At 36.4% G+C, this 16,049-nt stretch overlaps 1 protein-coding gene across 1 annotated transcript in view; it reads right to left on the bottom strand.

Moving 5' to 3' along the window:
• Positions 1–16,049, bottom strand: part of PIEZO2 (piezo type mechanosensitive ion channel component 2) — a 295,110-nt gene that overhangs the window by 229,345 nt on the left and 49,716 nt on the right. The window contains exon 2 of the mRNA XM_057397456.1: positions 10,709–10,804. Coding sequence (XP_057253439.1) covers positions 10,709–10,804 — 96 coding nt within the window. The remainder of the gene's footprint in view (positions 1–10,708; positions 10,805–16,049) is intronic.

The raw sequence follows: 16,049 nt of genomic DNA, 5'->3' as shown, positions 1-16,049 counted from the left end.
AAATGTCATCACATTCAAATGCTTCAGTTCTTCAGTCACTATCTAGTTTCCCTAAACTTGCTTTGCACTTCAGGTTAAGAAAACCTTATGGACTGTTTATCTTTAACTTTGGACGACAGTAATAGCAATGACCAACTCTCTCCGACGTCCTTAGTTCCTCCAAACATAATTTAAAAATAACACTGGTTCTTCACAAGTTAATAATTGTTTGATAAGTTGTTTGCATTAGGGAAAGATTTGGCTGTATGGTTATTAGGACCATTCATCCTCTAATTTACAGTATACCATAACAATTCCACATTTGATATTCTCCTCTAATATTTTCTGAATCCAGCCAGATCTTATCAACCTCTTACCTTCTTCTTGCAATGTAATTTTGGCTTCTAAATGATTTTTCTGTAGATGTAGGTTAAATAATATTCCTACTATTTCCCTACAGTCATCTTACTGATTTACAGAGCTAAGAATGGAAATGGTTACCACTGTAACCACTTCCAACTCGCTTTTATCTCTTTATCATGCAGGTTTGGACAGTGCTCACTGAATTATGACATCTCAGCAGAATCAGCACAATGAAGCTTTGCTACACCAAGGGCTGGTCCATTCCTGCTACAGGGAAGGACAGGGCAGGAGAAGGGACATGACTTGGATGGAAGCTCCTGCTTGCTGCTATGCTGCACAGATGAGCAGCGGTAGAGAAGCAAGTGTTGTTTCTCACACTGCCATGCCCCTAGCAGCCAGCCTTGTCTTTCTGAAGCACTGTCACAGCTACAGTGGACAGGCAGAAGAGTGCTCAAGGAAACTGCCTCCTTTGTCAGTATCTAAAACCCGAGGCTGCTTCCAATATATTGCCTGAAAAAATAAGTTACAACCTCTACAACCAGCTATCAACTTCCATTATAAGTTTTTGCCACAAAAATTCTTCTGCATTCAGAGCTGTGATTCCAACATGCAGATCCTAGCTGAGATGTACACAAATAATGCACATAAAAGTATGTCCAGGAACAAAAAAAACAGTATACATTCCTGCTCATTAAAACCAACAGAAAGGAAAGAAAAAAGAAGCAATTTAACTCAGAGAAATTCATGCTTCAGGACAAAGAGGAGAGAACAAATTCAAGTCTGGCCTTCCTGGCATATTCAGCACCATCCTCTTTCCATCAAAATCTGTGGGTGGGCTGACTGATCAGGATTAGGATTGCAAGACTACATGATGCATACCCAGTCATATTTTACAGCACAAGATGCTGCTATTTTTACAGGATTTTGTAAGTTTTTTCATAACTTCATTATCCAATTCAATTTAAAAACATGCCACAAGGCCATTTTGAGTTTAAAATCCTTTCGCAACCGCAGTAAATTTAAGATTACATCCTGAATTTTAGAAAGCGTACCCATTCAGGACAGCACTCTTGTCAGTGCTCAACTTTACAGCTGGGTCTAAAGCACAATTTCTACACTTGTCTCAGTGTGGCAGAAATTTATCCCTATGCTATACTGGTGTTAGCTGGGAGGACTGCTAGCTTATATCAGACTCCCTTAATTTACCATATTGCTTCTAGATTAGATTCCCATTTCTGCACTATGACCTTCCAAATATAATAATAAAACTTCTATTGTTTTGCACATACTTCCTGGAAAGGAAGAAAATGGACTCATTTCCAATGAGCTTAACAAAGAACAACACAAAGGCTACAAAAGAAACCTTCACAAGCTGCATATAGTAAAACTGGTATTATTTAGGTGTTGCATGTAGCAATGGATTAGGGAGCTGGGAGGAGAAGGAATGTTTTCAGAGCTACTGCCAAGAAAAAAAATTCTATGAAGTCTTCCCTGTGCCTCGCAATTACTTCTCCCTTAAGTGAGTTTGCATTTACCTACACCTTGGAGTGAAAAGAGACCTTTGTTTTGGCTCTGGTTCTTTATTCAATGGTAGAGTTCAATTAAACAATATTAATTAAAGAATGACATAGTCTGAAGCTGGCTATCATCAGGGTAGGGCACTTGGGATAAACTTGCAACATTAAAATAACTAAAGAAATTACTTCTAGATCAACCTAAACTGTTATTGGGGGGAGGGAGTGTTAGGGAGACTTTTTTGTTTGGCTTGGAATTTTGTTCTTTGGTTTTTTTGTGTGCTTGAGGTTTTTTTCCTAAAAGAAAATGTATTCAATGCATAAAGAGACATACTGCTTTAAAATAAATTAAACACCAAAATTCATGCAGCTATAGATGTGCTCAGTTTTACAATTAAAAGTTTTCTGAAACTCAACTTGTGATAGTACCAACCCCTTTCAAAATGGCTTTTTTTTTTCCATTTAATTTAGTATTTCTACCACCATTCCCCTCCCCCAAATCACACTAGTCTAATTGCAAGTACCTTATTTCAAGGCTCTCTGAAGGATTCTTGCCCTCTGTACCAAGACACCAAGAGCACTACCCTGCTTCTCATCTGAATCTTTCCAAAGACCCACAAGCATTGGTAAGCACACAAAAAAGCCCGTATCAATTACTTAATTACAAGTTAAGATAAATTTCTAGTTATCTTCTCCTCCTGGCTTCTGCATGTTGGCTTTGCTTCGTTTGCAATGGTTCAACCAACACGCTTCTGTGTTTCTGCCACATCCGGGTTCAAAAACACTGCCAGCACTCACATAATAAATGAAAATGGGTGACACGCCATCTAATCAACTCCTCAATGGGAGTCCCTGTTTACAATTTCATTTGTGGAAGCTAAAAAGAAACATAGCTCAAGAACTGGTCTCTACCTTCTCAGAGTGGAATAGCACCTTTGGGTACAGCATTAAAAGGCAGTGAGAAAAGCCCAAGTATTACTTATCACATGTATCAATGCAAGAGAGATTCAGTATTTTTGTACCAATGCTGTCAGTGCAGTGCTTCGAGTTCACTTTCACTTAGTTGGAGAGGTTTTTAATTCATTTCATGAGAAAATGTTTTTATAATAAATAGCGAAAAACCGCATAGAATCATTAGCAGAAATGCTCGCTGGCTAGTAAGATGCAAGAGGATTTCTGAAGCTCGTTAATGTAAAGGTATCACTTTATTTTCACTCATCCATTGCTAAAACTTCCATGAACAAGTACTTCAGGATTTGGCCCACTGATTATAAACAACATGCTCCATTGTTCACTCCCAAGAGAATCTTTATTACGTTGGAAGTGGAGAAACCCAGCCGAGGTGCAGTATTTTGAGCCAAAGGAAGTTTATGTAGCAGCCTGGCATACCTCCATAGGAAAACACATGCCCAATCCAGTAGAAATCCCAGTTTTAAATTGCTGGAAAGCATTTTATGAGTTATAAATAAATCTTCATACTAATGCTTTGGGCTTGCACAAGAAATTCAGTGGATCCAAAGACATCTTAAAGAGTTATCCCACCCCTTTTAATCAGCATCTCTATTGCTGCTCAGAGTACCTTCTATGGAGCACTTACGGATAACAGGTAATAAATCATTTTCAAAAAAAGGAACAAATAATCTTTGTGGTTGCACAGGTGAAATGTGGATAAAACCCTTCTCAAAAGCACATAAATGTAGAGAAAATTTGAAGAGAAAAAGGTCAAAACTTAAAGTTGTACCACCCAAAACCACGGAGTCTTCACTGAAACATGGTTTATGTTTTAACATGTTTTGAAATACATCCCTTCCCAGTGTAGCCAGTTCATACATTTTAATTTATAACGAGACTAAAACATGACAAGGTTAATGGCCTGTCAATATCCATTCTGGCAGACATGACAGACAAAAACACAAGTGCAGCATACAACTCATCAATACTATTAAAACTCCAACAAACAGGTACAGCTTTTATCCCTTGCAGAGGTGAACAGGGTTTCAATCACACAGCTCAAACGCACAAAATGGGTACATATGTTTCAGATGATGAAACTAGGTGGGCTGTTATCCCTGTTTGGAGTAGTCCAACTACAATGCCCTCTCAACCCCCCGATATGCTATAGTAGGTGACAACTGCTTTGAAACAGAAATAAAAGCAGTTACAAACTCCAACCGCTTGAACTAAAAACATCTCCTTAGATTGAAGCAGTAACACACTTACTTATTGGAGCTTACTTACCAAAGCAGTAAACTTAAGTGCACGTTTGACTGGATTTCTGTTCAAAGTAGGCAATGGGCATCATGCAAGCAAGTCTTCTCAAAAAATCAAAGCCTATTTCCAACCTACAAATTCATTCTTTATGCATGTAATTTAAAAAAAAACAGAATGCTTGAAAGCACCCAAAGTAGCTACATCATTTGTGTTTTCCATTGAATCTTATTAATAATGCTGCTGTGAAAATTACTAGAACTGGCTTAAAAGGAAAAGACCAACAAATTTAAGGATCTTTTCCACATTTTTTATACAGAGAAAGACAGGTAAGATTGCAAACATCACCATTCCTTAGCAGTAGACAGGAAAGACTACTCCAGTGTATCAGCCAGTGAAAACATTAGCATGTTACATTCTTTAAATATTTCATTCTTTGTGGATAGTCCTGTGTTACAGCTTGAAGCATGATGTTTGCCATCAGTAGGATGTGGTTTTAACAGCACTAATGAAGGACAGTGATTTTGTTAAGCCTTTTTCTAAATATATACCTCAAAAACAGATTTGGTTTGTTTGTTTTTTTTTTTTAAGTTATTTTCAAGTGATTTCTGCATATACACTTTGGCAGCTGTTCATTTGCAAGAAACATTCAGAAAAATTTAAAAAGCTAAAACTGAAGCTCTTTAAGAGCAGAAAATGCAATAATACAGAAAGTACCATTTTTTTAATACAAACCACTCAACCATGAAGTTTTCAGTGCAAGAATATACAATTAAGATGTGTTACCCATGAAACAGAAAAAAAGATGGTTAACATGACAATATTCACTGAAGTCCTTACTTTGTTCAGACGACTTAGTAGCAGGCAATGCAGATGAGGTCTAAAATTATGCATTAGTTTAAGATTCTGAACTCACTGGAGGCTTGGATGGTTAATTCTGAGCACCATCATAAGGAGCTACTTCTCTTCTGAAAAGATATAGGTTTACCCAAATCATAACTTGAATATATTAGTTAAATGTTTAAATCAGACATCTAAAGTTAGTGTGAAGCTCCAGAACACTACTGTAGCTGAGTTTAAAAAGATTGCTAATAAAACAGATGTGTTATAGAACTGATGAGTACACATAGAGCATTCATATAAGGAAATCAAAATAATGATTGTGTAAACATTTTTGCCATATGCTTTTGGATCAATACTCTCCTGAAACCTCTTTGGCTATATTTGGTGATCCAAATTTGTCACTGCAACACTCCTGCATCATGCAGTTCTGTGCAGATTATTTCAAATCACAAGCCCTTTCTTATCTGCAAAACTCCACTATGCCATATCTTTACCACAGTTTCGGCTATAACTAAAACAATGCTCAATTAACCTTTACTATGATTTGGATATTGTTCATCAGTTTATCAATCTATACATTTTTAAAACATCATTTTTACTGATGCGAGTGCTGTGCCAAGTTAATTTTTTTAATACAGAAGAGATACAAGTTTTTGTCATGCTTAGCAGTGTGTTAATTCAGAAGCAATCCCATTCTTTTTACCATTAACATAAGCAGAGTCAACAAAATCTAGTCCGCATGTGAAATCAACTGATTTTTCCACCTATTTTTTTTTTCATTTACATGATGACTGGCTGCATAGTCTTACTAATCATAAATTACGAAATTAAATAAAGTTAACAAATCAAAATGTATATTCGTGTCTGTTACAGAAAAAAAAGCCACATAAAACAGTTAATGAGCCATTAGCCCAAGACAGGGCAAATCCATGTAATCATGCTTTATTATTTCTATAACAGCATATACAAGCCTTTATTAAAGACATCACCACAACAGACATTAGACACAAAGAAAAAGATCCCTAATATAACAGTTTCACAGAGAATTTACAAACCAGGCTACTGCACAATTTACTGGCTACTTATTAGCTCCAGAGAACTAGGTAATTAATCAGTTGCTGATTTTTTAAATAATTCATATGGAAAATCACTGCTGAAATCAGTTTTACATCACATGCAAAAAGGTATCTACCTCAAAAGCAGATCCCATCAGCAAACCATGAAAAATGGGTCCAATCAAGTTTTAAATTACTCCTGAAGTCAAGAAATGTTATTTGCAATGATTTTTTTCTGCAGTTGTTTCAGACTAGCATATTTTGCTATTCAATCAGCTTTGTAATCACTGATTTTAAGGATTAGAAATAATAGAGCTGAACAAGAGAGTTAACCAAATACATTTTCAGCTGCACATAAATGCTCGTGAATATATTTTCCCTTGTTCAGCCAGCTTCATGGACAATTAAGTAATACTTCTGCACACAACACATTCAGTTAAATAACTCAGCATTTCAGCTCTAACTGAATGTCTCCTGTACTTTAGTCTGCCCAGTTCTATCTTAACACAAATATACTGAACATGTGCAAAGACAGGAAACTCTGCCTTATCTCCATGATTAGGGATTAATATTACTTTATCTTAGTAATTACATTTTTAAGGAAGATTAAGTATTTAACAGAAAAAAAGGAAGAAAGATTACTAAACTCTAAACACCATCTGAACTATTTCAGCTAGGGTTTTTCTTTCTCCCCCATGTTTCTAACCGTTTATGTCAAAATTTGCCAAAATAAGCTTGGTGGGCAGAAGTTGAGTAAGTTCAGCAACTGCGAATTGCAAGGTGATAAACTGGGAAAATAGATGGAAGTACAGGATAGGAATGCTGGTCAGCAATTGTGACTAGGGAGTTGACTCATCCAGGGAGGAGACAAGGAAAGAAAAATTTAGTGGAAGGAGATCAGAAAACTCAAAAGTATGAAAAGATTTAAGCAGGAGAAGCAAGATTTCAGGAAAAAGCAGAATAGAAGACTCAAAAATGTTATTTAAGTGACAGAAATTAACGGAAAAAAAAACAAGTAAAATACACAGTCATGTAGTGGATTTTGCTTTTTCTGCTGAGTTTGTTTTTTTTTAAACAAAGTTTGATTTCTTTAACTTTTGACTCTTTGTTTTACTACTGGTTTGGCTGGTTTTAGCTGAAATAGACTTCCCCTTTCTTATCAATCCTCTGGACATGAAAAACATCCCTCAACACTTTCTAGAAAGATATACCTACATATATACACACACAATTTAAAAAGGTAACAGGGTCAGTGGGCCAAAATGGCACACTCAGAAATTTTGTGTTTATATGAGAATTTATATAAAATGAATTATCATGAACACATAATACAGAATTCAAAAGTGTAATGTAATATGACACACAACATAGGGAAACTACCCAAAATCCTAAGAAAGCACTTTCCTCTGAAGAAAGATTATTATCATCAGTGATGTAAACTAGATGATTTAGTGCCTGTCAAACCATAACAAGAATTAGTCATAATCAAATAGACTTTTTAAGACTCTAAAAGAGGAGAATTAGGATGTCTCTCCATTGTCACTCTTGGCATCTAGAAAACAGTTCTGTTTATCGTGTCAATCACTTCTCCTGGCACAGAAGCGGAAGCAACAGTAAAACACATGAAAACTACAAGATAATTTCTTATTATCTGGGAAGCTGCCCCCAAATTCCCAATGAGTGCTTGCCTCTCAACTGCCACCTTCAGAACTTCTAAGAGAGACTAACTCACAGCTGGGCATTTACTAATATTTCATTCTCATACTGTCCTTGTAATTTTCCCCTGTAAAAATGACTGACAGCTTTGCCTAAAGTGGGATTTCCTACCTTTTATGCTTACTTTATTTATTTTTAAACTCTGTTTTTGCTGGCTCCACTCGATGTCTACACAGTCAACATAAACTAAGCCCACCCAATTGGTATGGATCCCTGCCAAAACACAATGTGTTAGTTTCTTAGATTGACTGGAAGAAACTGGGTGAAAAATGGTGTGGGGGAAGTACAAGAGCGTGGAGAAACATGATAAAAGTGTAAGAAGTAAGGCATGAAATCCAAATGCTAATCAGACCTTTTCCACTTCAGTACTGTAATACTTTATGAAGATGGCGTCTTCACCAAGAGGTGAGAGATTTTTACTCTATAGATAACAGACCAGATCTCAAAAGCACCCTAAGTCTTACCTTACTCTTTGCCTCATTTCATAGCTCTGTCAAGATACGTCAATTGCAACTCACAAAGACCCCAAATTTAGCATAATCTAAATCTAGCTCACTCTAAGCAATTTTTGGAAATCTGACTTGGATCTATTTATAACTCTCATCCTATTTATGAAAAACATTAAGCAATAATTCTACCCTGTGCAATAATACTACCCTTTGCATCTCTTTTCCTTTTGCTTACGTATCAAGACTGTGTAGCACCACTGGGATCTCTGTCAAGTGATACTACTACTACTATAATCACACTAAATAATTATGAAGTAAAACCAAAAAAGAATGTAAACCAGATTAATTCAATGCAGATTCTCTTTTAAATGAACCTAGCCTGTGAAATGCTCTATGGCAGGGTATCATTTTGGTAAGTCCTTCAAAGATATTTAAAAAGGATTGGCATCTATCCTAGCTACAATAAAAGCAAGACTGACTTGTCATAATTAGGATAGGTCAGGATACACTTTCCACAGTACATATGTAACTCTGCCTTGCTTCCCGCTGCTAGAAGCTGGAGGAGAAAGCTCTCTTCCTTATACAGCTTCCCCTATACAAAGCCTGGGTAAAGATCCGCATCCACAGCCACATGCACAAATAGATGAAGTAAGATGGTTTTCTTTAGCTGTGTGTCTTTCCCTCCTCAAACTAATGGTTAATGGAAAACATCAGTAAAAACTGGTACAACAGAAGTTGTACTTTCACTTGTAAAAACTGATTAGTACAGTCACCATGTGCCATGCAGTAACGAATGGTTAATTAGACAATTCTGAAACTCCTGCTTCCTCTCTTCCTCTTCTCAGTAAAAAGAAAAAAGAATGACAGCTGAGGGGTCACTCTCAACGAGAACCTGAGACTCTCCAAGAACTCTTTGCTGAGAATTCAAAATAAAGTTTCATACAGTTCTTTTCTCGGGGCAAGTGGACCATTGGCTATAACTACAGGCAGGACACAGAAATGGATGTTTAGGTGACCTGCCTATAAACCATTGAAAATATATAATTATTAAGCTAATGCACTGAAAACTACACGTTTTGTGTCAACCTGTTCAACTACTCAACTAGTGTTGTTAAACCAAGTCACAGTGAGTTCTTTGGGAAAGAAGGAGTATCAGTTTCTGTTAACCAGTGTTTATAACATGGACATCAGGTTGAAGAAGAACCTGGAATATCTACAAGATCTTCTAAGAAAACAGGAAAATATGTACATAGAGTGATAAATTCAAACTGCTAAGAAACTACTATGGCAGAACAAATGCGGTATCAAGGTTTTCTAGGATACTACAAAAAGTGCCAGAATCTTTAGGCAAGAACTTTATAGAGACCCTGTAAACTCAGATGGCACTATACTTAAGAGTCTAGATTTTCCAGTTCTTTTCTTTCGGGAACCATTAAAAATAGTTAATTAAAACGGTCTGAATTTCCATCAGCCATGACAATGGATTTGTGAATAGAAGAATTTGTCAATATAAGATAAGGCAGTATAACTTCAGGACCTCTTATGTGGATCCATTTTTTAGTGGTGTCATGGAACCAGCTTACATAATACTCTTCACATTATTTCTATCAGAAAAAAATGAGACATGAGTCCATCTGATGTTAGCATTGTGTGATACTATTTTTTATACTGCTCTGAAAAAGATCAGGTAAGCAGGTACAAGAACAAGCAGCATTAGTACTCTGAAACGCAGTCATCATCAATCCCATCCAACAGGCTACTAGGTGACAAAGCACACCAGTAGATAATAATCTGTGATTGCATCCTCATTGTAAATTCCACCAACAGATCACAAACCCTTAAATTCTGATATTGTTAGACAGCCATTTCTGTTGACTTTCAAGAAGCAGTCCTTTACACAGACAACAGGCCTCTTACACAGAAAGAATGTAATGCTTCTGAAATGGTTTGTCTTTAAAAGTCTGCTTAATTGTTTATATATTTTAAATTGTAAAAGTCTGATTAGTATGTGGTACACAGATGCTTGAATGACTGATGTAGACAGTTATTTGTTGTCTCTACCAGTAAGCCTTTTTAGTTATTTTTACTAAGGCAGTTGTATAAAGTCAGGATGTCAGTGATGTTTAAATAAGTGCCCAAAATATAGTTGGATGAAAAATCTGAAACCAAATTTAACTCTAAAAAGTAACTACAAATTCAGACCTGGGGCACAGTCTATGATAGGATGGCTTTGGAGGAGTGTTGAAAGCTCATTTTCCACCCAGAAATGAACCACCTCAGTGGTTCACCAGAACACCACCTCAGTGTTCCAGGCAAAATAATACCATAAAAAGGATCCCCCAGTACCACTATCAGACAGCCCTGCTGCACCCTGTGGCAAGAATGGCATCATGGCTGGAAGTCCTTCAGCACCAAAGCCGGCATACAGTGGAACTACAGTGTCAGGGAATTTGCAGTATGTATTGCAAGTTAGCTCATTCAATAAGAGGAAGATGGTCAGGACTTCACCTTCTAATACACAAAGGTTTTTGCATTTACTGTCCACCACACGTTCTGAAGAATGCAACAATGAACGTCTTACCTTGCATCGTTATTTTTGTGGGTTCTGGAAACAGAGGAATGAGCAGGAGGTAGATGAGGTAGACAAAGGAGAGCCCATTGTAACGGAAAGCACAGGCTGTGATGAAAAAAGAAAAAGAGCATATTGCTTAATCAGCCTGGGATAATCATTCAATAGCATAAGCCATTTCCCATTTGAGTTCAGTATTTACCTTATTTTTCACCACTTATTTAAACCATTTCTACACAAGTATTCAAGTTTATGCTTAAATAATAAAATTAATTACACTTCTGGAGCATTTTCACAGTAATATATATTTTAAGTTTAGCAAAAAGGTGCACCCAATATACAGACCTTGTCCTGAAAGATGAACTAGTGTTACCTAAACTTTTTACTTTCCTCATATATAAACTCATTAAACCATTCCCCCCACAGATTTAAAGGGGTGCATAAATCAATACTTATTGGCTTTCTTTAAGCTACATACAAGTTTATGACATTCAAATTAAGTGCTATCAGTAAATAATGAAGAAAATTATAAAGCATATTCAGATTCCAAGTTACAGCATGCCTAAAATTACCAGTTATCTTTAAAACAGCAATGTCTTTAAATGATTACAGAGGTCTTTGAATTTTACTATCACCCATTTCTTTGCCTTTACAAAGTTCTAGTAAAACGACTGTGAGCTACAAATGTAAAGGGGCTGCTCCCATGAGATAAGTAAACTGCAGAGGAATCAGGAGATGAATTAACTTCTACATTTATTAACACATGGAATGTAATTGGCAACAATCAAGTCTTCTCAGCCATATCCAAAACAACTTGGTTTTGGAGGACAGATACAGCCTTAATCCTGCCAGAAATGTGTACACAAAAAACCCCCAAGTTTCTCCAGTCACCATTTCATGACATTTCATGGAGAGTACACTGGATATGAGGTAACAAGCATTAATTAGTCCTCATCCTTACCACACCTGTCCATTTTAGTTATAAATGCAAAACTGGTAAGTCTCTCTATTAACAAAGAAATCGGCTCAATAGCTGCAATTTTTGTTTCCCAAACTAACTGATGTTTTGAACAACTGACTTGATTTGTCCCTGCCCATGGCAGGGGGGTTGGAACTAGATAATCTTAAGGTCCTTTCCAACCCTAACTATTCTGTGATTCCATTTCCTTAATAGCCCTGATAAACAGACTCTGGATGTATGCTCCATGTCTGCACCACAGCCAAGAAATATATGGACTTTATGGGTAAGTCTGGCAAGAAGGAAGGACAAAAAGCATCTGTGCTCCACTTCCAAACTCATATGTTCCTGACACCAGCCCTCAAAAAATATGTCAAGCACTATGAAATCTATCGAAGCTTGACACAGGGTTTTCCAGAGGAAAATCCAAAATGCTTAAGAGCAGGTTCTCATTTGCCTTTAAGAATGTAAACTCAGGTTGCTCCTGTCACGACTTAAGCTGCCTTTATAGCCACACACTTTAAAGGGTACCCAAAGATTTACATCTATATTTGTAACTAAGCAAAACTGCAGTATAAAGTAAATAGGACCTATTCCACTGGGAATCCTGTAAGCAATTATCAGAGCATTGAAGTGAATGCACTTGAGACTAGGGAGTCAGCCCCACTATTATGTACTTAGGGTGCTCTGCAGAGGAGCACAGGATATGGCCTTCTTGGAATGAGCAGCAAAGAGGACACTCCTGAGATCAGGACAAATTTATAAATCAACTTCTCTGCAAGTTTAATTTGAAATGGAAAGTTCTTTGCCATTCACAGAAAATGTACAATAGTGGTTCAAAGAAAATCTAAAGCCTGCAGCTTTTCCACTTGAAGGGGATGGATCAGTGTTCTTAATCATTCTGATAGTATTATCTGCTAATACTATTATTCTTCTATTATCTGATAATTACACGGATTGTGTCAATCAGTTTCTAATCACATCAAATAGCTTGATTTCAGTGCAACATTATACACATTTTCTTCAGAATTGAGCTTGCTACACTTCTAGTAGGGCACCTAGCACTCAGTTTTCTTAGTACAAAGATAGAAAATAGCAACTGTGGGCTTTAGATACCCTCCTTTATTAACCATATGTCAACAAATGCTAATAAATGCTTGCTAATAAATCCATGTCAATTATTCAGAATCTCTGTTTATATCAAAGCATACTCCAGCTAACTAGTAACCTTGGCTATACATCGCCTGGAAAACCTACATTTGTTTAAGCAGTTGCAAGAGCACCAGCAATACATTCTTCAAAATTAGTAAATTAACCCCCCCAAACCTTATCTGCAACATTTTTACTATTCGTACCTGCAACTGTCTCACCGTTTCCATTTCATGTTTATCTCCATTCATCTAGCATGTTTTGCTGAAGAGATTAGTGCTTTACCAAGATAACATGCTGGAGCAAAGAGCCATAACTCTTGAGCCATGAATATTTGTCAAATATACGTATTTCTAAAGATTTCATTCTCAAAACTATCTAGAAAAAGTTGCTGGGCATAGAAGCAGCTTCCATTTGTCACTGATACAACAAGAAAGGATGATCCAAAAAAAAAGGCAAATGAAACCATCCTATGCACTCCCTCTGCCACTCACAATGGTCTCCTTTCACAAAGGTGGACGTACACAGATGTCCATCACAGTGGAAAGTCGCATTTGAGGTCAATGGAATTCCATCAACAGAAAAAAGCACCTACACAAATGAATTTCTTGGCAAGCCACGTGACACAGAAATTTCTGGATATGTGGGTTACATTGGTCAGTTTGCACTATCAAAATTAATGTAATTTTAGCATTTTAGGCTTGTTACTCCTTCCCAAAATTGTCTAATCGATTAGTGAGATGAGTTTTGGAGGAATGATTCTAGAACTATACTTACCTCAAAATTTACTGCCTACTATTTCTAGGCCTGTGTCCTCAAAAGCTTTTTTTCTCTGCAACTACATAAACTGTACTATTAACTGACATTACTTCTCAATACAAACCTCCCTTTATATATTTTTTCATATAAAGTGTCCTGCAGAAACTATATAAAAATATTCTGAAGACAACTGGTAAAAAAGAATTATTTCCTAAGCTGAAAGTGTTAATTTGATCAGTATCAAGGAAACCCTTCAGTTTCTTAGTTTCAGAAGTACAGGTTTGCCTAAACAGAACACTAAAAAAAAAACCAAAAAAACAAAGAGTTAAACAGGTAAATAAATATACCATAGATGCAAAATCACAGAACCATTAGGGTTGAAAGGGACCTTTGAAGATCATTCAGACCAACCCCCTCCCAAGGGAGGGCCACCTAGAGCAGGTTGCACATGAACAAGTCTAAGCAGGTTTTGATTGTCTCCAGAGAGGGAAACTCCACACCCCCCCAGGGCAGTCTGTTCAGTGCTCTGAAAGTCCACATACACTTTCCTTTCAGTCTTCTTTTTTAACCCACATTTCTCACCAGGCTTTCTAACAGCCTCTGCTAACAAAACTCCAGAATACACAATTGTGAAAGACATTTTAAAATATTTTTACAAGATTGGGTAGGAAGTGAGTGTAATCATTACCTCATACAGGTGAAACTTCTTCGGTAAGAGGATTAACTTTATTATAATACAAAACCTTTGCTGGTATGCTACAATTACTAGAGCAGATAGTTACATACAAAGCCTTAAAAATGTCCCCAGTGCTGAGCAGTGTTATTAACGTAATGATCCATAATTTCTATTAGATAAGAGTATCAGAACATGTCAGGCTTAAGAACTCCTTAGACATTCTCACACAAGAACTGAGTCCTCCTCTTCTTGAAATCAAAAATAGACTTTACATGTCGGAAGTTATAGACTGGTAATATTTTAGGGATATTTGTGTATTTCTTGCCATAGTCTATGAAAACAGTCGATATTTCAGCACCAAAAGAGGACATTAATTACTGCATGTTGCATTTTTCGAAATTAAAAAAAAAACAAAAACATGCGTTTTGCTGAGATTTCACAAAGTTATTGCCTAAAATTATGTGAAAAGGACATACTCTTAAGTGAGGTACCTTTCAATATTATGCTTTCTTTTTCATTAGACAATACAGTTTTAAATGCTTCAGACTACAGCATATATATGCTCTGTACATATGCATTTGAAAAGAAAGGCACTCCCTGACAGTCCACAATTTATGGTTTATTAGGGAACACAGATGCTGTCTGCTTAAACTTTAGTCTGAAGCATATCTTTAATGCAAAATTGAAAAAAAAGCCTAAGTTTTTATTACACTGAATTTGAAAAAAATAATTTATTCTTTAGCTATGTACAGTATGCATCAATCTTAAAAAAACCACCAAAACCAGAAAAGCATAAATCACACGACATCACGTAACCTTTTCCTTCTAGATTTTGTATTTCATTATTATACGACAGTCAAAGAAGAATGCTTTCAAACTTGAAGGAATCTACTACTCCTTCTTAGACTCACCACTGAGTTACTACATGTAGATATTGGTTTATTCCAACATCAAAATTCTAACAGCTGTTGCATGCTATTATTTCATATTCCTACCAATGGTCCTTTCCTTTCTTCTACTTAAAGAGAATAATTTGGATAGAATCTGTATTTTACCTCTCAAATAAGAAATGCTGGAGGGCGAACTGGGTGGCAATGGAGAATTTTGCCCCAAGTTTGTTCTTGGAGAGGGAAAAATAGCCTCGTAAAAGATGTGTTTAGTTTAATTCTACAAAATATTTAAAATGCATTTAATTCAGAAGTGGAAACTACCTGTTAAAAAAAATAAGCCTTTAAGAGGGCAGGCATAGTACCAACAGACTACTGACTTTCCATTTGTAAGCTAGAATTGTGTCAAAAGCCATGACAACAGAAAATATGGACAGGTGAAGACAGAATTACCCATCCACTCACTACTTCTGAATTTACTAATAAGGCACTGCCATTAATGCTAACATTCTTAGCGTTATCCTCTCTGGACTAATGTGTTCATGCTAATGTGCGCATTAGCGTCAGAAGAAATTGATTCAGCCAACTACAATGAGGCCATGTGTCTTCCACCTTCAGCAGGATATTGCACAGCATTTGCATCCTGAGTTAACGACTTTACAGCTGCAAGATTAAGAAAGCTATGCAAGGATATTTTTCAAGATTGCTAGCTTTAGATTAAAATTTGTTTTAACATTCATGCTTATTTTTCCAGTGACAGAAAATACATCCAGTGAAAATATTCATTGGAAAAAGTCCTGCTGAAAAAAAAAATATCTAACCTTGAGCAGGCAAGGATTGCTGGCTGAAAGACAGAGCTGATGCTGTTCATGCATTCTTATACCCAGCTGATCTGAAATAAGTCCCTGAAAGCAAGCAACAAAA

This window comes from Pezoporus wallicus, unplaced genomic scaffold (assembly GCF_028554395.1).
Source record: "Pezoporus wallicus isolate ANWC-B61680 ecotype Strahan unplaced genomic scaffold, APGP_CSIRO_Pwel_v1 contig_227, whole genome shotgun sequence".
Taxonomy (NCBI): Eukaryota; Metazoa; Chordata; class Aves; order Psittaciformes; family Psittacidae; genus Pezoporus; species Pezoporus wallicus.
The sequence above is the reverse complement of the archived record's forward strand: the minus strand, read 5'-3'. Positions and strand labels throughout refer to the sequence as shown.